This window comes from Toxorhynchites rutilus, chromosome 3, assembly GCF_029784135.1.
Source record: "Toxorhynchites rutilus septentrionalis strain SRP chromosome 3, ASM2978413v1, whole genome shotgun sequence".
Lineage (NCBI taxonomy): Eukaryota > Metazoa > Arthropoda > Insecta > Diptera > Culicidae > Toxorhynchites > Toxorhynchites rutilus.
Genome location: NC_073746.1, coordinates 296,076,936 through 296,103,860, shown reverse-complemented (window position 1 = coordinate 296,103,860; position 26,925 = coordinate 296,076,936). Strand labels below are relative to the sequence as shown.

General features: G+C 37.6%; 1 protein-coding gene across 8 annotated transcripts in view; it reads right to left on the bottom strand.

Moving 5' to 3' along the window:
* The window catches only part of LOC129774712 (tyrosine-protein phosphatase corkscrew), a 175,821-nt gene that overhangs the window by 73,738 nt on the left and 75,158 nt on the right, over window positions 1-26,925 (bottom strand). For 3 of the 8 annotated variants that reach the window (XM_055778594.1, XM_055778595.1, XM_055778596.1), the window contains exon 1: window positions 1,373-2,404. The exons of 4 other annotated variants lie outside the window; for them this stretch is intronic. In XM_055778594.1, coding sequence (XP_055634569.1) covers window positions 1,373-1,785 — 413 coding nt within the window. In that variant the 5' untranslated portion in view covers window positions 1,786-2,404. Of the gene's footprint in view, window positions 1-1,372; window positions 2,406-26,925 lie in introns of those variants that run through there. One more of the 8 variants, XM_055778602.1, reaches the window with a different exon arrangement.

The following is a 26,925-nucleotide window of genomic DNA, read 5'->3' as shown; positions in this document are numbered from 1 at the left end:
ATTGAGAATGAGGAGATTCGAGAAATGTATGGGGGAGGGTGCTCTTAAATCGACATCCTGAATAGTAAAGGCCTTTACGCACATAAAGAATATGTTTTTGGAGTCATCAGCAGTTTTCGGGTATCAACCAGTTGATGTGTACCATGAGTGCTATAAAAGAGAAATACAGAGGCCAAATCAGGAGCGTCCTTTAACTTTCCACATGAAGCTCTCGTAAAACCAATAAAGAATAGCGTCGGGAATCGAGAAGAAATATAGTCAAAGAAGAAAAAATATTTGAGGGCGTATTCCAATGCGAGAAAGTGCAATGAGTGAAGCTGAGCTTTAGAGAACCCAAGTGTTTCAATTAATCAAGCAACAGAAATGCGACACGTGGTGAATGCGTTTGAGTTACAAATTGCATAGAACTACCCACACCGCAGAAACACAAGATATTCGGTGATGAATGAGGCATGTATCATTCATTTGGTCATTAAAATGCCTGCGATGGCAAACACCTACGATTTCCTGCAACAGTCAACTCAACTGAAACTTATTTTATTTTGCAAAAATGATGTTAACCTGATCGACTAAATGAGGAATGAAAAAAAATCGATGCCTTCTTCAAGGAATATTGATTGGATCGCAAAATTAGTCACTCAAGTAATGAACAAAAAAAACAACTAATGTTCTTGTTATTCTTCTGATAAAATGCATGAAGTCGCCCATCCAGAAATCGAGAGCGTAAATATATTGATCCCACGGTGCGCAATACAATAAATCCACTCCAAAGCGAAAACATTAAATCGACTCAAACGATACCCTACGGAGGGATTAAATAACACGTCGAATCCGAGACGACAGTTTATTGCTTCAGATTGCACAAGCAACTTGCACCCGATTGTACTGGTCACAGTGGATGAATGCGAAATCGCGACCAAGCCGGCATAAGTTACCCGTCGCAGGTAGTGGTGGCCGCCGAGGGTTCGTCGTTAAATGACGAAGGAATATTTTCTTTCGATAATCAGAAAATGTCAAAACAAGGACCGGAAGACTAAGGACAAAGGGACTTTTGAGGAGCTACGTCATCCCTGGGACTCAGCTTCCATAGTCCCCTTCCTACCGGGTAAGGGACCATAACCAACTGCGCATTAAGTTGTTTCCTCGCTTGTTTCAACTACAATTTCCACTTCGCACATTGCGGTTCTGTTTGGAGGGACGACCACAATTACACCTCCCACCTCCTGTTTCCTGCGAAATCTCGTGCGGCAAGTGACGGTGTCGAATCGAAGTAATTTGTCACCGGTGATCGAGCGCAGTGAATGATTCAATCAGTACCAACGAATTTATCGCAATGCTATTAGTTGGAAAATTTGTGAATTTGCATACTAACGGTTGTAACTCGGGCGCGCTCCTGAGTTCAGCAATCGCCGTCGAAATGATGATCTGGGCCGCCGGAAGAGCTAGCAGGGCCGTCTCGAAAACCAAAACGTTTTCGCTGTTCTGATTCAGCCGAATGTTTCCCATTGGTTCCGAATCCGAGTCGCTTACACTACTGGCACTTCCACTGCTGCGGTTGCTGCTACTGCTGTCGCCACTGGCACTTATGATGGCACTATCGGTTGAACTCCCACTGAGGTTGCGGGACCGGGGCATATAGTCTGCCTCCAGATCCGCCTTGGAGTACTTATCCCGCTTCAGCTGCTGCTCCCGAAGTAACTCCGCCCTGGCCGAGGATTTCTTTTTGAGATACTCAACCGTTCCAATCGTGTTGGTCAATTTTTGTACATATTTTTTGAACATCATGGTAGCTTATTTTTCTCTTTTCAATTATTTAACCGAACTCCTCTAAATCCAAATGTCAGTTTACAGTCGAAACACAAAACTCTTCTCTCTCACTGATAATTTTGAACTGTTTGCCTATACGTGAGGCGAAAGTTTATTTTCCGTTTGGAACCTTTTGGTCGCCGACCTTCCTGTAGTAAGCTTCGGCCGCTGCCAGTTTTTTAACGTCACTTTTGGATAGGAAATATTCCACAATGGTTTCATAAAAGTACCCACACGACATCTTCACGCACTTTCAATGCTGTTATCATTCACCGAGGGATACCTCAGTTTTCCTGCACTACACGTGGTAAGAGCTTTTTTCCAAACAATTCTTGTCAGATCGATGCACCGGTTGAATCGAGCGAAAACATTCACGTGGCTGCGTTCCAAACTGTCTCAAATAATTCGATAAAAAAATTAAAACCAAAAAAAAAACAAATGCTAGAGGAACAGGTATCAAACTTCGCACATTTATCCGCGCGCTTTTCCTCCACTCAAAACACTAGTTTCCCGAGTATGGATATTTCCGACTCGGGTTTGCTTTTGGAAAGGCTCCCCAGGAGAGATGCTTTTGGTTACTGAATTTGCGGCGAACTAAACTGATTTGCATCGATCGGCTGTCATTTAATATTTTTTCGCGACCATCGTCGTTGCTCTTAGCTGGTGATGGTAAGCATGTTCGCGCGACACAGTGCTTTTGTCCGCTCTCACTCTCACCGGTCCGGTTCGTGAGTGAGTGAATGGTTTTACTGTCGCTGCTGGGAAACCACGTTTTGCTTCTTGTGGGTGTTTCACTCTCGCCCTGTCTCCTCGGGCAGACGTGCGTGTGGATCTTGAACACGGTTTGATCGAATGTTGAGCAAATTTTTTTCTTGTGCTTCGTTGTGATTCATTTTCTGCATTTTGTTTGGTCAAAATTGTAGAATCGATCACCCCATTGCATGCAAATGTTATTCGAGTACGCTTTTTTCATACATGATGTTGCCAATTCGTTTCTTTTTTTCTCGATGACCGCTGAAACCGAAATTCGATTAGAAGTCCAACGGTTCTGTAGCGCACAGCGTGACCATGACTCTAGGTAAAGCAGTATCCCTGCTTGCAACATGATATTTTTATAACCTACTAAAAGCACATCGAAACCTGCGAAGTTTGAACAAATCTCTATATATATATATATATATATATATATATATATATATATATATATATATATATATATATATATATATATATATATATATATATATATATATATATATATATATATATATATATATATACATATATATATATATATATATATATATATATACATATATATATATATATATATATATATATATATATATATATATATACATATATATATATATATATATATATATATATATATATATATATATATATATATATAAAACGTGTCACGGTGTTTGTTACCGAACTCCTCCGAAACGGCTCGGCCGATTTTGATGAAATTATACTCAAAATACTTGGTAGGTATGTGTAAGAAATCAAAAGAATTTGCCAATTGAATTTCAATATCGTAAACGATCGAAAGACAGACAGAAGCAAAATACTATACGATAGGAGCGAAACGTGTGAACGATCCTAAGCTGATAATCTCACCTATCGGAAGCGGGTGCAATAAAACCTGATGCAAGAAATAACGGAAAGGAAAGGTACCAAAAAGATCGTACACATTTCTTATCGCGCTAGGCTCCGTTGACCTTAGAATGCAGTTATGAGTCAAAGATAAGCTGTAGGCAGGAGTTGCATGTGGTGAAGCACAGATAAGCGATAGGTAAAGGAGTTATATGCAAAGGAGCAAGAACGTATTTAGTTTTCTCTTTCTTTCGCACGTTAGATTTGAATTTTGGATAGAATTAGGATAGAATGAAATTGTATATAAAAACCCAAGGTTCTCTGAATAAAGTAAGTAGTCTTTGGAATTGTGTCGTGACGAATACATCCGAAACACCTATCTTGAATCGACTGACGAGAGTTCTTCAGATTCAAGTCTTCCAACGTTCGCAGCAATAATTGTATAATTTGCGCTCGGAGTTCGTGAAGATCTTGTACTCGTTGATCCTCCCGCTTAGTTGATATTCGATAGATTGTCCAGCTCCCGTTCGTTACTCGTTCCGTACGGAATTAGTACGAAGGCAGTCAGTTCAATTTATTGAAAGGAATAATTCTGATTAGCTTCCGTTCGTGGCCGGTTCCGTAGGGAATTAGTGCGAAGGCAGTGAATTCAGTTTTGTTCGAGGTTAGGCTGATTCTTGCGACGCTTCTACTTCAAATCTGTAAAGTGCCAATCCAGACTCATTACGGTTGATTCCTTCGCTCAACCGAGTTTGCGTATTGGGCAACTTTTAAAGTATGAGAATAGATTGTAAACTATATATGATACCGGTAGGATACCGATAACCATACATTTAATGCCGAATAGGATGGCTCTATGCAGAAAAAAAGATCTGGATATTTTTTTTCAAAAATTTGACTTCATACCATACATATAACCTTAAATTTTGACCCCAGTTCCCTATTTTTAATTGCGATTTTATTATTTTTGTGTCAAAAATATTCTAATAATTTAACCGTTGTTCGTTTTTTCAACAGAACGAATTCATTTAAGTTGTTCAATGACTGATGGCGCCCGCTTCATTGAACATCCACAAATACACAAGTAACATCAATTCATCTAAAGCAGGGAGCATCTCCGATGAGCTGGAAGCCTTTTTGAATGAGCACAATGAGTTATCGAAATTCTTCAAATCACATTTGCTCGGATTACAAAATGACAATCACGCTATTGCCATCAACCCTGATAAAACATCAGCTGGAGAGCACGTGTGTAGATCCAAAGCACAAGCGCTGCTGGAATCATGATAGCACGGTGACACGAGAAATTTAATGCGAAGAAAAAACAATAATCTGGAATTATGACCGTTCATACGACCCTCGCTATGTTCTTCTTCAATGGCACTAACGTTCCCAAGGTTTGCCTTCTCAACGTAGTACTACTTGCGTCATTTTTATTAGTAAATAGTTGAGATTTCTATGACGAACATGTATTCTTGGAGTATTCTGGAGTGGCAAGCTCAAGAATACGCGTGACTACAGTGCAAGTCAGAAGGGTTTCTTTAACGAAAAATCTCTTGCATAAACATTAGACCAACGAGACCCCGTCACAGATACTTAATTCATTATGAACATCATTTCTCATTTTGATTTAATATTTATGAACATGCGACGAAACAAACAGAGGGCGCGCTCGATGGATTTTTATGTTTATCATATGGTGATTTGACATGGTCAAGAAACGCCAATTCAAGATATCGTAAGCTGTGCCAACAATTTATGGTCGACATATACGCGAAGGTAGAGATTGAACGAATGCAATTCTTATTACACAATCAACAAAAGCGGTGCGAGGAATAATACATTCACTTGCGAGACACTATCACGAGCAACGCCGACACAGCTTTAGTTATAGCCAGGCCAAAGCGCAATGCATTGTCATGACATTGCGCGTGTGTTCAAACACAAAATGAAGTTCGATCGTATTCGTCCCCACATATTGTTGGTTGTATTCTGTTGAATGGAAAAAGGGCAATTTTGCATTCTGTTCAAGCTCAAGTCCAATCGAGTTGAGCAAATGTGACAACCTTGCCACGCAATTCGACGTAAACAACATTGGTCTCCATGTTCCATTTCTATGAAGCAAAAATAGTAATGGTTTTTCGGGTGGAATAAACACGCAAAATTTAGCATTCAAACACATTCAAAACAAATTTAGCATCCAAACGAAATCGAATAATAATATTCATTCAAATTTCAACAATTTAGAATTATTTCCGGAATTATGCCCATCAGATAGAGAGTAAATTGAACCACAAATACGGATGACTTATTTTGACCATTGTTTCGCGACAAGGCGAACGAATTTAAGAGTGTAAAAGTCGATTTCGATTGAATTGTAAAATCCGATCACTCATATGCATATATGAATATTGAGTTCTACAAATCGGTGAAGAGTAATAAAAACATCCATGAATAAAGGAAGCAATATGACTGTGTTTCAAACTTAGGTTACCGATGTGAATACTCCTCGATTGAATGACAACGATAAAATAACGCGATTCCAAACAGGCCGATTAATCAACTCCATTGAAGTTAGCTGGCGTATCGCTGTTTTCCAATTTATGAACGAGACCAAGCTGTTATGAACTAAGCCATGTTGAAAATCACATGCACGTATTTTCTAACAAGGAGACAGCAATAAATATTGATTTTCTATATTTTATTTTTTCTACTTTACGACAAACTTTTTTTACTTTTTACATTACATTACATTACATTTACATTACATTACTTTTTTCAGTTGACGTTTAACTTTTAAGAGATCAAACATGTCAGTTACGTTAATGAAATACACCAAGAAACATCATATAACCTTTCGTTCAAATCATTTAATTCGTTTTTTTATCGGTCACATTCGATTTATTTTAAAGATCGTTAAAATATTCAAACACACTTACAATACATTAGTGTGTTTTATTCAACACCCAAAATATTCACTAGAAATAATTTATTTGGCAGAACAACGTTTGCCTGGTCAGCTAGTATATATATAAAAATGGAGTGATGTCTGTCTGTCTGACCCTTATGGACTCGGAATCTACTGAACCGATCGACATGAAAATGGGTATGTAGGGGTTTTTGGGATCGGGGAAGGTTCTTATGATAGTTTGAGACCCCTCCCCCTCTCTTAGGGGGGATGACATACAAATAAAATACAAATTTCTGCATTACTCGAGAATTAATCATATGAAGCATATGAAACCAAATTTGGCATGTGAAGGTTTTAGGGTGCAATAAATGTTTTTACGGTGGTTAGACACTCCACACCTCCCCCCCCCTCTTTAAGGGGGAGCTGCCAAACAAACGAAACACAAATTTCTGCATTACTCGAGAGTTAATCAAGCAAGCTTAACCAAATTAGGCATATGGAGGTTTTAGGGAGCACTAAATGTTTTTATGGTGATTTGACACTCCTTTCTCCTCTCTAAAGAGGAGGAGGGAAGGGTGCTGAACAACTCGAGAACTAATCAAACAAATGGAATTGAACTTAGCATACAAAGGTTTTAGGGATCGATAAACGTTTCTATCGTGGTTCGATACACCTCCTTCCTCTCTAAGGGGAGGCTACCATACAAATGAAACACAAATTTCTGCATAACTCGAAAACTAATCAATAAAATGGAGCCAAATTTGGCATGTGAAAGTTTTTGAATATCAGAAATGTTCCTATGATGGTATGCCACCCGCAGTGTTGCCACATTGAAATCTGTATTTCCGAGCTAAAAAATCTTTTTTATCTGTAGAGAAAATAAAAAATCTGTATTGGAATCTGTATCGCTGATTTTGCTTGATATGTTCTGCTTATCCGAGCTTAAAAATATGCTCGTAATCACTTGTATAGCTTGCCAGTAGTTTTCTGAATAAGTCTATTTTTCAATTCAATTCAGGCTCATGCAAAAGTTTACTGTGCAATTCTTTCTCGCAAAGAGATCTAATATGATAAAAAATGTATAATATATTAGATTGAGAGTTTAAGGCTGATGTCACATTAGGCGGATTCCGCGAGTAAAACCGCCGCGAATTCCGCGAGTAAAACCGCAGCGGAGGATCTACAGTGTATTGTGAATGAGCCATGTCACACAGAGCGGGGCGGTTTTCAAATGGAGAAAATAACCGTCGCGATATCCGCGGCTGCGAATCCGCCTAATGTGATATCAGCCTAAAATACATAATGAATTATTCTAAAAAATGAAAAAAAAACATTTAAAAATGTATTTTTAGGGAAAACCGACAGAAATAGTTTATTTCATTTATTTTCACGTTATAAACATTCATTTAATGCTTACTTTCCTCGTGGTGATTATACATAGTCTTGCAGAATTTAGCCTTGATGTTGTTTGGCAACTGTACTGGGGCACTTCCCCCTCAGATTTTAATAAATAATTTCGATTTGATACACCCAAAGTTAATTTTTAGCACATGTTCTGGCATCCCAATTTATTACATTAAATGTGTAGAGCAAAAGAAACGAATTGGACACCACACCACTACCACTCAACACACGGCGTGTTAGTGTATTGATTTGAAAAGGGAAGGGAAGCATTTATCATGACAATGGGTGCTTCGTCTAAAATATTGGGATAAAAAAATACACCTCTTAATCTGTTCTGACATAGTAAGCGTCAATTGCTATCAGAATTCTTCACAATTAATATCAATGTTTAGTCCACGCATCAATTTATAAATTGAATTTATGCAACATCGACTATTATCGACTTGTTGAACAAGTATTAAATATGAATAAGGCGTGGCGGAGATGTTCAGTAACATAAAACCCACATAAAAATACCAAGAATAAGTGTGAACTTGTGTGCTCCCATGGTCGAGTGGTTAGCGTCACACCTAACATCTAAACCTAATTTTTGGGTATTTATTTATTTAACCAGTATTTGTATGACGTCGTCTCGCTGTGCACGGAGAAAAAAAATCATAGAAAGCTTCTTTCTATTCAGAGATTTTTTTCTTTACACGGGAAAGAGCTATGGATTATTTAATCAGACTTGCAAAATGTGCATGAATTCATAGCCTCTGAGTTCATGTAATTTTTGCAATACGAACTAAATTTCTAGTTAGTTTCTGTGAAAAAATACTCTACAAAGAAATGTTTTAGGAGGAATTATTTTTTCCCGTGCATGAAAAGAAACGAAACGAAAGCAATGAATACTGCGACATCGGGTGGTATGTTTGTACAAGATGTTCTTGAATTATAAACATCGTGTTTTTCTACACATGTTTATGTTTGTGTATAATTTTTTTTTATTTAAATCGTTTATTTTTACAGGCTCAGTTACATAGGTTTAAAGGAGCCGAACTCCTTACTGTATTGTTACTAGTATATATACATTTTTCCTTAATTCTAATGTTAATAAAATAGGAAACCGATTACTCGCGGTCGACTCGAGTTTAGAAGGGTGACATATTTTCTTCAGGAAAAGGAGGGGATATGCGGATATGTTGACAATGATCACACTCACACTCTCAATCACACTCATCACACTCAATTCTTAAACCTATCTTATATCTAATATGTATTTACATTTCATCTTATTCTTAAGAAGAAATCCGAGGAATCACATCCTCGGAAAATCTCACACAAAGGAAAAGGAAAAGGAAAAACTAAGGGTAGAAGGACAATCACACACGAAGATCGATAGCTTTAAGGAATACATATATTTGGGACATGTAATCAAGGTCTAACCGAGCCAACACGTCTCTCACCGGCACCATGCTGCCTTCTTTGGGCCCGAAGGGTGACTACTAAATTCGATCTGGCGACAAGATACAGCTCTCACGACCAAACAACGTGCTCGATGTCGTGGTAACCTTGGCCACAAACACAAAGATTGTTGTCGGCAAGATTAATACGAAAGAGTAGCGCATCTAACGAATAGTGATTGGACATGAGTCGAGAGAAGGTGCGAATAAAGTCCCGACTCAAGTCCAGACTTTTGAACCATGGTTTGAGGCTAACCTTAGGGATAATCGAGTGGAGCCACCGGCCCAATTCATCTTCGTTCCATTTGCGTTGCCAGTTAACTATGGTATTTTTGCGGACTAAAGAATAAAATTCATTGAAGGCGATTTGACGCTGATAAATATCGCCTTCAATTGCACCTTCTTCTTCTTCTTATATGGCACTAACGTTCCTAGAGGAACTCCGCCGTCTCAACGTAGCATTACTTGCGTCATTTTCATTAGTACTTAGTTGAGATTTCTATGCCAAATAACACGCCTTGAATGCATTCTGAGTGGCAAGCTCTAGAATACGCGTGACCACAGTGCAAGTCAGAGGAAATTTCTTTGAAGAAAAATTTCCCCGACCAGAACGGGAATCGAACCCGAACCCCCGGCATGTTAGGTTTGACGCTAACCACTCGGCCACGGGAGCACAATTGCACCTACCTTTGCTAATGAGTCAGCCCTCTCATTACCCGGAATTGAGCAATGTGAATGGACCCAGACAAAGGTAATGACATAACAGCGTCTGGATAAAGTACTCAAAATTTCTCGTATTCTCTCAAGGAAGTACGGCGAGTGCTTTTCCGGCCTCACTGAACGGATAGCTTCGACAGAGCTAAGACTATCCGTTACAATGTAATAGTGTTCAACAGGTCGTGAGGCGACGCTGTCCAGCGCCCAGTGTATCGCTGCCAATTCAGCAATATACACTGAGCAAGGATTCTGAAGACTGTGGGAGGTGCTAAAAAATTCGTTGAACACTCCAAATCCAACACTCATTCATAGAGGACCCATCAGTAAAGTACATATTATCACAATTGATATCCCCATACTTTGCATCGAAGATCGTTGGAACGATCCTCGATCGAAGATAATCTGATGTTCCATGGATATCCTGCTTCATGGACAGATCAAAATGCACAGAGGAATTGATGTAGTCAGAAAAACAAACACGGTTGGGAACATACGAAGAAGGATCAACCTGATATGGACTCATGAACCCAGATGGAAAATTTAGCTCGATCAGCTGTTCAAAATTTCCGATCACCAATAGGTTCATAACCTTACACCTGATGAGGAACCGAAGAGATAGTAAATTGAAGCGATCTTTTAGTGGGAGTACGCCTGCCAAAACCTCGAGACTCATGGTATGCGTTGAGGGCATACATCCCAACGCGATACGGAGACAAAGATACTGAATTCGCTCGAGTTTAATGAGGTGTGTTTTGGCAGCTGATTGAAAACAGAAACTGCCATACTCCATCACTGAGAGAATAGTTGTTCGATACAACATTATAAGATCTTCTGGATGGGCTCCCCACCATGTGCCGGTAATTGTACGGAGAAAGTTTATTCTTTGTTGGCATTTTTTTACTCAGATACCTAATATGGGCCCCCCAAGTGCATTTAGAGTCGAACCAGACCCCAAGATACTTGAATGACATAGCATGAGTGATCGGTTTACCCAAACGTTGAAGCTTTGGTTTTGCTGGTTTATGCTTCCTAGAAAAAAAACCACCATCTCTGTTTTCTCCGTGGAGAATTCGATCCCTAGCCCAATGGCCCAGGTTGAAAAATTGTTCAAAGTATCTTGTAAGGGTCCTTGTAGGTCGGATTCGTTTGATCCTACGACAGACACCACTCCATCATCTGCAAGTTGTCTTAGGCTCAATTTTGTGTAAGGCAATTGTCGATGTCGCTTACATAGAAGTTGTACAAAAGGGGGCTTAAACATGAGCCCTGGGGGAGTCCCATGTAGGAGACCCGACTTACTGTCGAATCCCCGTGAGAAAAATTTAAATGTTTCTCACAAAGCAAGTTATATAACATATTATTCAATAGAGGCGGCAGACCCCGAGAGTGTAATTTGTCTGACAGGACCTCTATTGAAACTGAATCAAAGGCCCCCTTTATGTCCAAGAATACTGAAGCCATTTGTTTTTTTTTTCGGCGTAAGCCATTTGAATTTCTGAAGAAAGCAACGCAAGACAATCATTCGTCCCCTTGCCCCTGCGGAACCCATATTGTGTATCTGAGAGTAGGCCATTCGTTTCAACCCATCGATCAAGGCGAAACAAGATCATTTTCTCCAACAATTTCCGTATACAAGACAGCATTGCTATTGGGCGATACGAATTGAAGTCGGACGCGGGTTTTCCGGGTTTTTGAATAGCTATAACTCGTACTTGTCTCCAATCATCTGGAACAATATTATGCTCCAGAAACCGATTGAATAAGTTCAACAAGCGATGTTTCCCCACATCAGGGAGATTTTTCAGCAAGTTGAACTTAATTCTATCCGATCCCGGAGCAGAATTGTTACATGAAAGGAGAGCAAGAGAGAATTCTACCATCGAAAACTCGGAATCAAGATCGCACCTATCTTGTGGTATATCTCGAATAATTCTTTGCACTAGAGCGGGGTGTGTATCATTGTTCGTCTTTGGGATAGACATTCAACACTAGCGAAAATCATGTTCGAGTTCAAACAAAAACATGGATTTTTTACATCGCGTGGACATGTGTAAGTGTATTTCGGAAGACTGACTGGCATTCTTCTTGGATCGTTCCCCGTTTGACATCGTTTGGACTTTTTTTTTGTGTACAATCCAAAGCTGACGTTCAGTCCGAGAGAAAGAGATGACTGCCCCCATACATACAAACATTTCAAAGCTTTTGAAAAAGGTGCTTTTATTTGTTCATTTCACCCTTCACCACAGAAAAAAGCATTTTTTTACGAAGATGATACTAGTTTGGGTGTAACACTGTTGCAGACCTTACATTTGTCAGATAATATTTTGGATGTTCATTCAAGCTTATTTTTATCGATACAGTAAAACCTGTTTTTGTGCGGTTTTTTTGTGCGATTTTTTGTGCGTTTTTTTTTGTGCGGTATATGAAAAGAAGCATATTTGACGAAGTTATCATCCATTTAGTTTTTTTCGATGGTTTCTATGCATTTCAGTGCGAAAAAAACATATTTGCGTCTCAATTATCCACTTCTGAAATCGTTCCCCTCCTCCCATCTAATGATCTAAGTTTTTCTAAGTTTTTGTATGACTTGATATCTAACAGCATCACGTTTCGGCATGCAACTTAAAGCACAAATCAGCAACGCGCAACCGAAGAGACAAACTGTTCCATCGCAAAGCAGGGAAACAAAAGGAAATTTAACGGTGAACGGCGTGGATTTGAGTTATTTTATTGAGGGAAACTTTTTTTATGCGGTCCCTATCTACCGCACAATTTTTTTTTCAAAATGTGGTTTTTTAAAGCTACTGGTGAAGTTTCGCATGATTTTTTTATGTGATTTTTTTATGCGGTCTCTATCCCCCGCACAAAAAAGGTTTGCCTGTACGTACTGCGGGGTGAGAGATTTTTTCATGCCCTTATATTCCTCTCAGGAATATATAGAAACATGGAATGAGTTAATCACAAATGTGTATATTATTAATTCTATTGTAGTAGCGTTAAGTTATGAAATAAATTGTGTTCTTGTGGGGATTACGTCTTTCGGGAGCATATTGGAGAAACAAATTAAAAACGAAAATCGATCGCATCGCGGAGATTGTCCGATATCAAACGCTCATTCCTCAGTCATTTATTTATGGGTTCATGAATTTTAAGCACCAATCAATTTGGGCACTCCAAACAACTTATCACAATGGAGAAAATAATATATTTCGTGGAACAAGCAATTGAAAGATCTCAAGCATTATCCAAACGAAAATCTCACTTTCTGATTGGTCGATTCGCAAAAGTAATCTTTTCTCTCACATCCAGTGCATCTGCACTATGTAGAAATTCGAGAACGGGATTGTGTAATGAAATATGAGTTTGATGTTTGATTTTCTGCCGATGTGCGTCGCATATGTCACATGTTTCCGAAAACTGAAAAATTCAGTTTTATTTTTGTTCTGTTGTGTTTAATCATATATTTTAAAATCTGCATAATTTAATACATCATCATCTTTGACAATACGAGCAGGCTGTGGCGACTCTTTTACTCACAATATAATATCGCATGCTGCACTTTTTTTTTTTTAACTGTATTATAGTGACTTTCAACTCATTTGGCTGGTTCGTCACTTTTACTTCCATTTTTGGAAGAATGTCGGGAGTGAGAATTGAACTCGTGACCTTTAGCGTGAGAGGCATGGATGTTACCACTACGCCAGATCGCCTCCTCTTGCTGCACTTGGAACACGCACATTACGTACTTGAAGGAAAAATACCGAAAGAGGGTCAACTCTCTTTGTTCGATTTGCGGCACGTTGGGGGGAACTCATCCGGAAGATCTCGTAACGTTTTATAAAAAAAAACTATTCTGTATATTCAAGAGTATGATTCTTTCTGCTTTCTCTCAGCAGCTAAAAGTCACCTTCTAAAATAGAAAAGAATTAAATATCATTGACTGCGTATAGCTCTCTGCTGTATGCACTCAACTGCACAAAACTGCATCTCGGAACTTTGTCTCAGAATACTGGTGAAATGCGGAGTGACAAACACATTTGTGATTGAAAACTTTGAAAAAACTCGTTATCATTTAGTCCAGACCATGCTCACTTACCCATCTGCAGTTTCTCAATTGAATACGATCTGTCGAGAAAACAAGCAATGTTTGGGCCTTCAGATCAACTTCGATCTTCTATTATTCCTCATATTTTTTACTGAAAAACACCAACAAATCGACTATATAAAAAAACATCACTGAAGGGTCCCGTCTGAATAGATTCACTGGGTTCGGTGTCTCCAATGAAAATTCATGCGCCTTCCATAAACCGCAGGGGCATTAATGGAAAAAATATATTTTTTTTAAAAAGTATGATTTTTGAAAATTGTTGAAATGTTTCTTATAAGGCGTCGTGCACAAATTACGTAACGCTAAAAATCCAGATTTTGAACCTTCTCCTTTGTAACACAATCAATTTTCTATCTCTAATGCACAGTAAAGTCAAGAGGTGTGCGCCACAAATAAGGTTTCGAGATACAGTACTGCTTTGAAATGTGTTCGTACGTGTGCGTGTTCGTACGAGGTTTGAATTTGTTCTAATTTTCACCGTCTGCATTTCTTTTTTATTTTCATTAAATCGATTATCTTATTGTGTTCGTGGACTTAAATTTATAATACTCTGTTCGTAGAATTATCCAATTCTGTATAAAAAAAAATCAAACTTTCGAAATACAAAAAAAAATTAGTGGTAATTTTGAATAAATTTTCGATGGCAAATTTAATTTGATAATATGTCGTGGTACATTATAGTAAGATGCACTTTGAGGATTTTTTCTAAATTTCATTTTCAAGTATTTTTTTTATATTCTCATTTTCAAGCTATTGAGAATGGCGTCAAAAAAAAAGCAAAAAAGAACTACGTTTTTCACTATTGCTCTTATGCTGAACCATGTAGAGATTCAAAAAATTACCTACAATCACAGATTTTAGGAAAATTTAAAAAAAATATTAGAAAAACTTAAAAAAAACAAAAATGAAGAAAAAGTCTTAAATATTTATTAGATATTTTCGAGCCGCGCAGTTCTCGAAATTTTCTGAGAAATATCACAAGTATCAAGAAATACATGCGAATATATTTAATTCTAGTATAGAGACACGAATTTCGGACGTTTTTTCGAACTCCGTACTCCATTACAGGGTGGACTCGATTATATACAGTTACTGATTTCTTTTTACTGTATATAATCAAATCCTGTATATAATCGAGACAAATTATTTTTTTCGTTTTTTTTGCATGTATTTTTCGTTGAGTTGTTGAATATAAAAGAGAAATTCGATTTTTGATTCATCCCCTTGAAGTCAGAAAACACCGTTCTTACAGGAGAAAAAAATAAATTTATCCAGATTATCTCATCAGGTGATAGTCGATCATATTTGATGGAAAAATCCTTCTACGCATACGTTCGAATTTCAACAGTGACAGAGTTATAGAACTTTTTTTTTGTTTCGAGCCCTATTGCCTCAAACTGGCTCTACATTAAAAAATACCCTACGGAAGAAGATTCTGATGCTTTCATTTGAAAGATGAGGAAATTTGGTACAGGATAAGGTAGTGGAACAACTAAATTAGTGGATTGTAATAACATTTTGGAAGTGAAAAACTTAAAAGTTAATAATTTTTAATGTGTAAATATAAATTTTATCCTGAAAAAATATTATTATTATTATTATATTATAAGTCTTCGATAAAAAAATACATCGCACAGACGCTAATTCTTAATCTAAACGTATTTTTTGGGATGTTAAAGTCAAATTTTTCGAAAACTTCATTAAATAAACGGCAACATGTATCCAGTAGGGTGTTCTGTCCGTAAATTATATTAAACTAGATTGTTTCTATCGATTAAATTGAAGCTCTTTAACCGCTCTACAATTTGTTCTTTGACACCCAATGATTATTGACTGCAATATCGATATAAACAATTCCTGGTGAAAATTCAAGCAGAATCTCCAAAAATCACGATTTTTATCCACTGTACATGTAATAGCCACTTAAATTTCATCTTAACGTTGAAAGGTTACATTTCTTCTTGGAATAAGTCATATTTGAAATAAAAAAAAATCCGAACTGTATATAATCGAATCCAAAATTGTTTATAATCGAATCACATATAATCGAGTCCGACCTGTATATCACAGCCTTATATCAAATATTAAACCAGACTGAAAATTTTAAACAATGCAAATTTAGAAATACAATGTATTTTGCACCGCGCTACACTGTTTAAATTCTGAAAAAACCCACATATCCTGAAAAAGCATAGGAACACATTCAAATACGAATTAGAGTAGTACTGAATCTTTAAATCCCCCCAAAAATATTTTAATATTTCAAGATTTTTTTTTAGTACCTAAAATTTTGACGAAGAAATTTTTTGAAAATGTGCGCTTTCTGATTTTTTTTCATGTTTTTATTTCGAAGCTGTTGTGAAAAACGTGTGAAAAATTGAAAACTATGTTTTTCGCCATAGATCCTATGGTGAACTCCAAAAAATAGTCAAAATTTCTCTTATTTGCTACCCTATGTGTTTTGGTTTGGGGGTAATATTTACTTCCTTACCCAGTCAGGCCCTTTTCAAGAGAAAATACCCAATGGTTAATTTTCTACAGCGTTTTTTTTCCGTGAGGTAATTTGATGTGGAGCACCCTTTATCACTTGTTACTATCGATAAACAACACTTCCATTCTTATGGAGAGGGCAAAATTGGGTCGATTCTTGGATAGCTTTAAGACATGTTGACGTATTAATATGCTGACAGATAAATGGGAAAAATATAGACTAGCGATAGACAATTCTTGCTTGGAATACGTTTTTCATGACCAAGAAGTCATTTTTTTAATTTTCAAGAGATACTAGCGATAAAATATTAGGTTGGGGAAAAAATAATCCATTATTTTTAGGTGAAATTCAGAACTGTTTTTAATATACTTTGGATTGTCCGATTTGGGTCAAATATACACCGTTTTGTTGGAAAATTTGTTGCCATTCTAAAGGTAGCTTCACAATGTTTCCATCATAGAGGCATTGGTCTTTATTAGCGAAAAATCATAGCAATAGATTTTTGCAATCTTCTCTTGATCCCAATTTCTTATCACTCTGGAAATTTTCCAGTGCGAGAAAAAGGTGATAATCGTTTTGTGCCAGGTCAGAACTATATGGTGGATGCATTAGAACATCCCAATCAAGCTCTCGGAATTGTGTGGCCTTGCGTTGTCCTGATGGAACACAACACCTCTTCTGTTGGTCAATTCTGAACATTTCTAGTCAATCGCTAGCTTCAAACGATCCATTTGTTGACAGTACAGAACATAATTTAGTGCATTGCACTAAAAAAAAATTTCAAAGAAATTACAAAAAAAAAATTAAATCCGAAAATAAATTAAATTACCCGTTTTTTACTGTTGCAGTATCGACACCATAAATATCAATCACAATTTCAGCGGTCCGGTTTACATTTTCGCCTATATAAGATAAAAAGTGTAAAATGTACCGAATTTTCTCTTTGTAGACCTCCATTGTTAACTCGCAACTAAACAAAAAAAACAACGAAAGATTTTTTTTTAGTGTGAAATGCCACCTTTACAACGAACCTAAACTTGAAATTGTATGATAGATATTACGGGAAATATTGATCACTAAAGTCAGCCAACGAGAAAATAATGAATAACTTATTCCCCAACCTAATATTAAAACTCTTATTCAATGCTAATGATGGATCAGAGTGCGATACAAATTGAACTTGTTCATGATTCTTTTTCTAGAGAATAACGATCCTATTCGAAACAAAACATGAGAAATATGTATCGGAATATTGAAACACCAGTAGTTTCCGTGTTATTTTGATGGATATATAAATTTAAAAAAATGATGAAACAATAATACCGAAATATTTGAAAATTATTATTTCATCATTACTCGGTCTCGTAGAACATTCTACGGCATTTGTATACAGATACCGACAAGGAATACAAATTTGTTTCGCTTTAATGAGCGGGAGTGGTCAAAGTGTGAGCCATCAGAATTAAGTTTCTGCGTTGGCTTGAATCGATATTAAGAATTTACTATGATAGGAGCGTATGTATCAACGCACGCTGGACACCGATGATCTCAGCTGACAAAGCATATGTAGACGATTACCAATCACGGTATACCAAACGGATGACTACTAATGCATGTATATTGTACAATACCTTAACCTAAGATGGCAAACGGGTGTAGTTTCAATCCAGGAATCGAAGCGCCAAATGGTGACTCACAGCATTTGTGAGATACAGAGGGATAACACTGAATGCATGATTCAGCATATCGAAGCAAATTTCCATTGCTAAAATTGATTCCTCTCACAAATTTCGAGAAATGGCACATTTACCTGGAAAAAAGACCAAAAAGAAACAGAATTAGAAACAATATTCGATCGCTAAATCGTTCTGTCTGACCGTGTGTTAAAACATGTGCATATAATTATAGTTGCCACCTTTCATCGATCGGAGCCAAATCAACCTGTGCAAGCGCGCCAACTCAAAGGAAGGACTCAACAGCAGAGGAAGTTTTGTTTTGACTTTGAACGTCCAGTAATGGCGTGAGTAAGGTGAAAATAACAAGTCCCGCGACACTGATCCTATTCCGAAACAATATACTCCCACTACATTTTGCCATTCCCGGTCTTATCCCTCACGTTCTTCCCAGTGCCCAGTTTTTTTTTCTGGGACAAACAAGAGATGGACTATCTTTACGATCGGAAACGAACCAACAAGTGTGGGGGAGTACATATGTCTCGTTCGACTACTCTATTGGTGCAGCTGGGATATTCTTGCTGCGCATTTGTGTTGTACACACAAACACTGTTTGCGCATATGTCGATTGATTGTTGATTGCGGGAGAGAACACCAAACGAGTGAAACCAATGTTACCATGCAATTGGTCTCTCTCTCCAGAATTTGCCCAAGCACTGGATGTCCTGTTGGCTGGAATGTTGACCTTCGGATTTGCCCATGTCATTGACCATGTGCCAGATAAGGGGTAGAGGATTTGGACACACCTTCGGGAACATACGAATGGAAACGCGCAAATACGGTGCGAGGAGCTGCGATTTGCGGCGAAAACAACAGCCGATAGTATAATGGCGTTTTGGCCGTGCGGAACGAATTAATTAACAGCGGAGCTCTAATTGTGCGCGCAAATTTTACGCTGTCATACGAGACAAAAGCTACCGAAACGGGTTTGAAGTTATTGACTGTTGAGAGCACAGATAAACACATCGCATGACAACACGTGAGCAGCTACAAGCACTCGAATTAGGTGGATCATTCTAACAAGTTGGGTATACAGTAGCCTAAATATCGTAAGCGTCATAAATTCAAAAATCGCAAAATCCGCTTCTCAACGAAGAAATCCCCCAATCACAGTGATTCTGAATGATGATGATGATGATGATGATCCCGCCTCCTTCCCTTACAGAGGTTTGAGCAAGACGAGTTATCTAAAAGATAATTTATTTATTTTTTCTCAACATTGAAATCAGTTTAGCAAACACAAAAAAAAACGCACTGATTTTATTCACAGATATAAGTTCAAAAAAATTGCAATTTCCAAAGACAAGCCAATACTCAGTCATGTCCGCCACAGAGCCGATACGGTCCCGACGGCCCTTGCAGCCAAAGGGTCCACCAGAGCACAAGTCCAACCGCCAGCCTTGTTTTGGATTGATAATGAATATCCTCATTCAGAGAAATCGTGAAAATTTCCTAGACCGGCACTTAAAAATCTTTCAATTTAATATCCTTTATATCTGTGGCACGCGCGCGACGCACAAACTTTTGTAGACTACTTTTATTTTTTTTCAACTAATACAACTATAAAAACAACAAAATAAAAATAAAAATAGTCCATCATCACCAGATCATGACAGACATAATAGAGATAAATACTAATTAAAAAAAAGTAAATTTAAAAAAAATAGATAGTCTACATAATATAATCCGTTCAAAAAACTTCGTCTGAAAAGCTTCATAGTTCTCATTTACCAATATACATCATTATTTCTTTCATTGCTCATTTTTTTTTGCATTTTATTTTCCAGCATTTAATTTTCATTCTGATCGAGCAGATTTATTTTGCTTATATTTCACCAAATAATTTAGTAGCCGGAAAAAACACAAATTACGTCCTTTTCAGAAGTTAGCAATAGTCATCACTCGATTCTGCTATCCACTGCTTGGGTGGTTTATAATAAAGTGATAGATTATTCATTCATAGAAATAAACATATGAAACACTTCTAGTGTACTCTTCTTGAAAGGACACAATAACTGTCTAGACATCCGATTCAGTTAATTATTGAGAAATGTGAAGTGTGGAGTAGTAAAAAGAGTGATATATTTATTTCGAAAATACGAAAACACAAGCCTTGCTGCTGAAAATATGCATAGTGTTTATGTTTCCGATACTGTTATAGCCAATCACGTGCAATTTTAGTCGATTCCGTTCCGGTAATGCGTGGTTGTTATAGAAGCAGCTGAAGATAGTTGGTTCATGATACATTCTGGTTCTCACGAGAACAATACGCAAGCTGGTCTCATCTCGAGATTTTTGTACTTATTACCAACGAACCGCTCCTTCTAGACCCACAGTTGACACTCACACAAACAACTTCAGGCGATTCTGTATTTATTTATACTACCATTTTACTTCTTCTAACTAGGCACTAACGTTCCTAAAGGAAATTCGCCGTCTCAACGTAGTATTACTTGCGTCATTTTTATTAGTACTTAGTTGAGATTTCTATGCCAAATAACACGCCTTGAATGCATTCTGAGTGGCAAGCTCTAGAATACGCGTGATCACAGTGCAAGTCGGAGGAAATTTCTTTGACGAAAAATTCTCCCGACCAGAACGGGAATCGAACCCGAACACCCGGCATGTTAGTTGTGACGCTAACCACTCGGCCACGGGAGCACTACCATTTTACTATCCTATATGATTAATCACATTTTCCGTCACGAGAGCAATACACAAGCTGGCCATATGTCGCAATTAGCAATGACATGCGCATTACACTAAGTATTCATCGCTATCGTGGCGGTTTTTCGCAGATCACACGCACTCTGTCACAGGCGATTATATTTTGTTCCACTCACATAATTGCTCCACATTTCTGAACCATTTCAATCTACCTTTGGCAACGATTAAAAACAACAACAATGTGTGTATAATGCAAACATACAGAAGCACAAAATTGTACCGCTTTTTTCCAATATGTTCTATTCTTCCTTTGTATCGAGAAAAGCCGCTGTGTCTATTATCAGCATCAGGAAGGAATGTTGTCTGCTTGCCAGCTGAATCGAGAGTTTGAATATTTCCTCTCTACGCACTGTACGTAGAACTAATTCGCATTTCCATTTCGTGCAAACGATTTAAGCGCATCTGATTCGCTGTGGTGTATGAATATTGTACCTCGTTGGTGCATTAGTTGCACAAATGGGGAAATGGGAAACCTTCCAAGTCTCATTAACTTAAATCATTTACAGATTAGGGAATCGTAATGTATAGTTTATCGAATAAATGATAGAGAATGTCCGATTCTATTAGTATGCAAACCATCAAAATTCGTCCGTAGTGAAAATAGTTAATAACGTTAATGTTGTTTCATAAAAAAGGTGACCTGTTTTCTGAAATGACTGCACTGAAAGACGAAGCCCTACGTCAGAAAATCATTTCCCCATTGTCAATACTCTAAATAGTGTTTTACCACGAATGCAGTGAACGAACTTGAAAGTTTAAAGTCGCATTGATAGCAGCAGAAAAAGACCTAGAGCTCACTCACTATTGCCTCTGGAATTGTATCATCGCATCGTAACGACATCATTACGAAGCTGGCGTCATAATAAGGTTCTTCGCGACATTATATGGTTAAACATAAAGTTTGGTTTGCTTTAAATAGTTTGTTCATTGCGCAAGCACCGTTCCGATCCCAAGGCCTGAACTAGTAATGGATATAACTATACCTAAAAAGAACCTTTCCAAATAAATAAATTCATATTTTGCTAGCGACTGTGGCGAACAGATTTGAATCGGAATTTCTCTATAATTTGTTTGGTTGGCATTAAAATACGATGGCACTGTTATTGTATTCTTGAAATTGTCCAGTCGTTCAGTGCGTTGATTGTATCGGAACTGAGGAGAAGCAATACATTTGCAATTTAAGATCTGCTTTTAACCGCAATTTATACCAGACGAAAGTATAAAAAATAAATTTCGATTTTATGCCTCGCTCCAGCGACAGTTGTTTTGAATGCTGATGCTTGCTCTGTCTCGATATATATATATATATATATATATATATATATATATATATATATATATATATATATATATATATATATATATATCCTTTTATTTTAGGACTAACCGTTTTTGAAATATTACCAGTTTTAGATAATGAAAATAATGTTTGTGAATTTTCTGTACTATGTCGGAACTCGCTAGTGACTGCAGCGTAAACTGACACGTAAAAGATCGCCGCGATTCCTGTTGCGAGTAAATAACTGTGTTTGTCATCTAAGGGTATACTGTATACTTTCAATTAACAATAACTAATCAAATACTACTTAAAGTATTCGGAAAGTCCCGACTGGACAGAATCATCCAAATGATCCTACAACTGAAACTGAATGGAAACTGAATATCAAACATTTCATATTCCAAAAGTAGAAATTGCTAGGGGTTTCCTATTTTTCCAGAATATTCATGAGAATCATTTGATTTCTTATTACAGTGATCCACGCTTCAATTTCCAAAATCTTAAGAACTGCTAAGGTTTGCTTCAAAAACTATCAATTCTAAATTTCAATGTTTCCGTAGATACGAAGCCTCGTTTACTCGACATTTCATTTCTACCTTTTCTCTGAATAGATTGGAACTAGAGATGGGCAAACCGTTCACGAACGGTACGAACGAACTAGTTCGCCGAAAAGGGTGAACGAACGGTTCCTCTTTTTCAAAGAACAGTAGTTCTCCCCACGAACTGATTGCGAGCGAACGGTTTGTGAACGAACTGATTCCGAAAGAACGGTTGGCGAGTAAACTGTTTGAGAGTGAACTGATGGAGAGTGAACTGCTTGTGAACGAACTGGTTCAGAACGAACTGTTTGCGAGTGAACTGTATGGAAATGAATGATTAAGAGTGAACTGGTTGGGAACGAACTGTTTGAGAACGAAGAGTTTGCGAACGAACTAGTGCAGCTGAACTGATTTGCGCTGGGCGGAATAAACAAATACAACGAGAACGTAAGGAAAATAAAACGATATTGTCATGATGAGCAAAATGCATCTAACGCAGGGTTTATTTTGTTAATGTATATTCAATTTTGTGTAAAAATTAAATTAGATTTTCGTAGTTTTAAAAGTAAAACTATATATTTTCAATTACATGTATTCTATCAATTCCGCGTAACATTCATATGTTTCCTGATTATCAGAAAAAAAACTGGGGGAAGCTGGGGCGATTCATGGATTAGGTAAACATAAAATCTTGTAGCGAGGGCAAAGTTTTTTCGTTGCTTTCAATTCATTGTTTGGCCTATTGCGTATACGTGTTATCGTGATTGTTTGTATGATTGATTGTTAGTGAAAATCACTGCTGATTTTTGCCCCTGAATGAACATTATGAAATATGATCTCACATGGAACCTGTGTGTTGTCCAAAAAGAGAATATGAAAAATTGTACATATTTTGTGCACATCAAATTATTACATCAACCTTTGTCGACCGATAAACATATTTTCAAATACAGTTTGCGACTTTTAAAGAAGAAGTAGCTTATCTTTCCCCACTAAATTTCAAAAATATAAATCCCATACGTACACTATCCAACCGATATCAATTAATAGCTGTCTATTGATGTTGGGTTCCAGCTAACATTCTATGTTGTTCTTAATGCCGCTGAACGAAAGAGCGAAAGAACGGTTCAAAAGAACTGATTCACTTAGATGAACGGTTAATGAGTGAACCGTTCATCAATGTGAACTGTTTTGCCCATCTCTAATTGGAACTAATGAACTTTTGGATTGAATCATAGCTTGTTTCTTCCATGTGAACTTAAAAAAATGTTATAAAAATATACTTTTAAAGCAAAATCAATAACAACTTCAGCAGCAGCAAACGTGTTAAAATTTCCTATCACAACGTGTTTTACCAAGCAGAAGTAATTTATCAGTTCTTTCCAGAGCTTTCCTCCCAAAAGAGTTTCGATGTGGACTTGCAAGTTCAAGCGCTAAGAGGCATGTTTCCACTAGAGAGCCTCCGCTCTCGTGCTATTGATACAACACACACAGTGATGCAATTTCGTGCGGTTGAGACTTCGTTTCGATTTTCCTCTCTTCTAGTGAAGAGTGCGTCTGTATTTTTGCCTCAAAGGCACACATTGTTTTTTCCAATGCGTTGCCAAAGGCAGATTGAGACGGTTAACAATTGTGGAAAAATGGTGCTGGACACAGCAAAATCTTCCTGGCCGTCAATCCGGGCTTGGCGATGGTTTGGGCCGGCTCACCGCGCTTCGACCACGACTTTAGGTTGGTAGGCTTAAGGTTGTCGTACGTAATCCACTTTTCATCACCAGTCACCATTTTCTTCAAAAATGGGTCGAGTTCGTTCCGTTTCAGCAGTGCATCGCAGGCGTTGATTCGGTCTAAAAGATTTTTTTGCGTTAACTCGTGTGGCACTGTGTGGACTCGTGTGGTGTGGTTTTATGGCTATACCCAGTTCCTGGCCAATCAAGCGAGTGCTCACATGCCGGTCTACTTGGATGATTTCAACGATTTTATCGGTTTCCACGACGATTGGCCTACCAGTACGGGGTGTATCTTCGACAGCCACTACACCAGAACGAAATCGATCAAACCAACGCTGTGCTGTGCGAATCGTTACAGTATCGGGTCCATAAACTACACGAATTTTTTCGACCGCCTTCGTTGCAGTTTTACCTCGCAGGTAGTAAAAACGTAAAATATGGCGAATTTCTTGCTTGGTGGACTCCATCTTTGACGCGCTATAACTTGAGACTGAAAAGGACAATCACAACACTGTCAAAACGACACTTGTAGCACAGATTGTCGTCTTTAACCTCTTCACGACCACGGGGACGCCGATGTCCCAAGCAAAAATCATGGATTAATTAAATATTTACGTAACCATTGTAAATAATTTTTTATTTTAATATTTCGGAATGTACCTTTTTATTATTTTTACTGGCAATATTTACATAATAGCGACCAAAGGGAGATATGTCCTATAAATTTCAAAAAAAAGTTTTTTTAATTTTTAGTATAAATTATGTTTTAGAGTGCCTATTAATTCATCACATCTAGCTAAATTGATTTAATATGGTACCGTAACCTTATGGTCCTGAAAGGGTTAAATAGCCGTATAGTAGGACTCGATGCGATGAGTACAACACAAGATATGTTTTAAAGTTGCCATATATTGACAAAAAACGACATTTCTTTTTCCCCAACCCAATATATTGATGCAAATTGGAATTTACTGAAATACTGCCAATGTTGTTAAGCGATGCTTGGAACTAATGAGTGACAAGCAAAACTGCATAAATTAAAATCTCAAAAGATTGACAAAAAAAATCAAAAACATGACAAAAAATTTTTTCGCTTTTTAATTTGCTCATTTTTAATTTGTACAAATATTCATGCTAACCAGTTGACGGAAAAAGTGTTTGTATACATGTATTTTTATGTTAAATTTGCAGATGTCAAAAAATTTCTATGACGGCGCCAGTGGTTGTATGGTTAGCGTAACAGCCTCACAATCCGATCGGCCTGGGTTCAATCCCAGCTGGCGTCGTTGGGATTTTCTGAGGCGAAAAATCTCTGGTTACGTCTTCCTTCGGAGCGGAAGTAAAAGAAGTTGGCCCGGCTCATGAGTTGTTGAGTCTGATAGGTAGGAACAGGTGGAGTCGCCTCCCTGATGTCGGTGATTGGCACTAAAGTGGCGGAAATAGGCCGACGAAAAATAAGCGAAGATAAAAAAAAAAAAAAAAAAAAAAAAAATTTCTACCTTCAAAAAATGAGAAGGAATTCTTTTTTGAAATTAAGGAACTCCCCTTTAAAGATTCAAACGATCAAAATAACTTACAAAGAAGATTATGATATATGCACCTTGCCCATATCAATTATACCCGTAGTGTAAAAGTTCCAACAGATACGGTTATAGCTCATTCAACAAAAAAAAACCCCAGTGCCCTTGAAGCGTGGCCGGACGTGCCGCGCTATCAAATGGTTGGTGGAAGTGGAATTAATTCCACCCCGGGTAAACCACAACGATCTTGGACAGTGTCACCGAGGTGTTCTGCCCATCGTTCATCTCAGGGGAATGACTTACCGAGAGGGACATCTTGCGGTTGAATGCGAAACAGACGTCACGATTGTAGGAAGGCACACAACAATGTCACACGATTTGAGTGTTTTGATATACTCCGGAGCAGGAGGAAAAACCGCCATCAAAAATTAACGGGCATTGTTGTTCTGTTTTGTTTTTAAGCGATGCGCTTTTCGCTAACAATCGACAATTATTCGGTGCTGACGTTCGTCTCCCAGGATAGACGCGGCAACCGGGCCACGACGTGTGCTCACCCCCGTATGCGAACGGCGCTTAAATCAGCTCGTTGACAATTTATGAAGTATATAGATTACTGATAATTAGATGAAATAACGGAAGCGACAGCAAATCACCCGGCACTTCGCGTTCCGTGGTGACCATTATCGAACTGTTAACCGGTTGATGACATCAGAGACCGCTAACATCCGCATAGTTGAAATATTTTCGGATCGTATTGACGTTTCCGTACATTCGGTATATATTTACTGCAATGTTTAATAATTATTTTCATTTATTGATTTTTTGGAGAACACTTTGTTGATTCCATGCCACTTTGAAATTTTGCAAAAATGGTAAAACTTTTCAAAATGATCGAACTTTTTAAAAGGCTCAATAG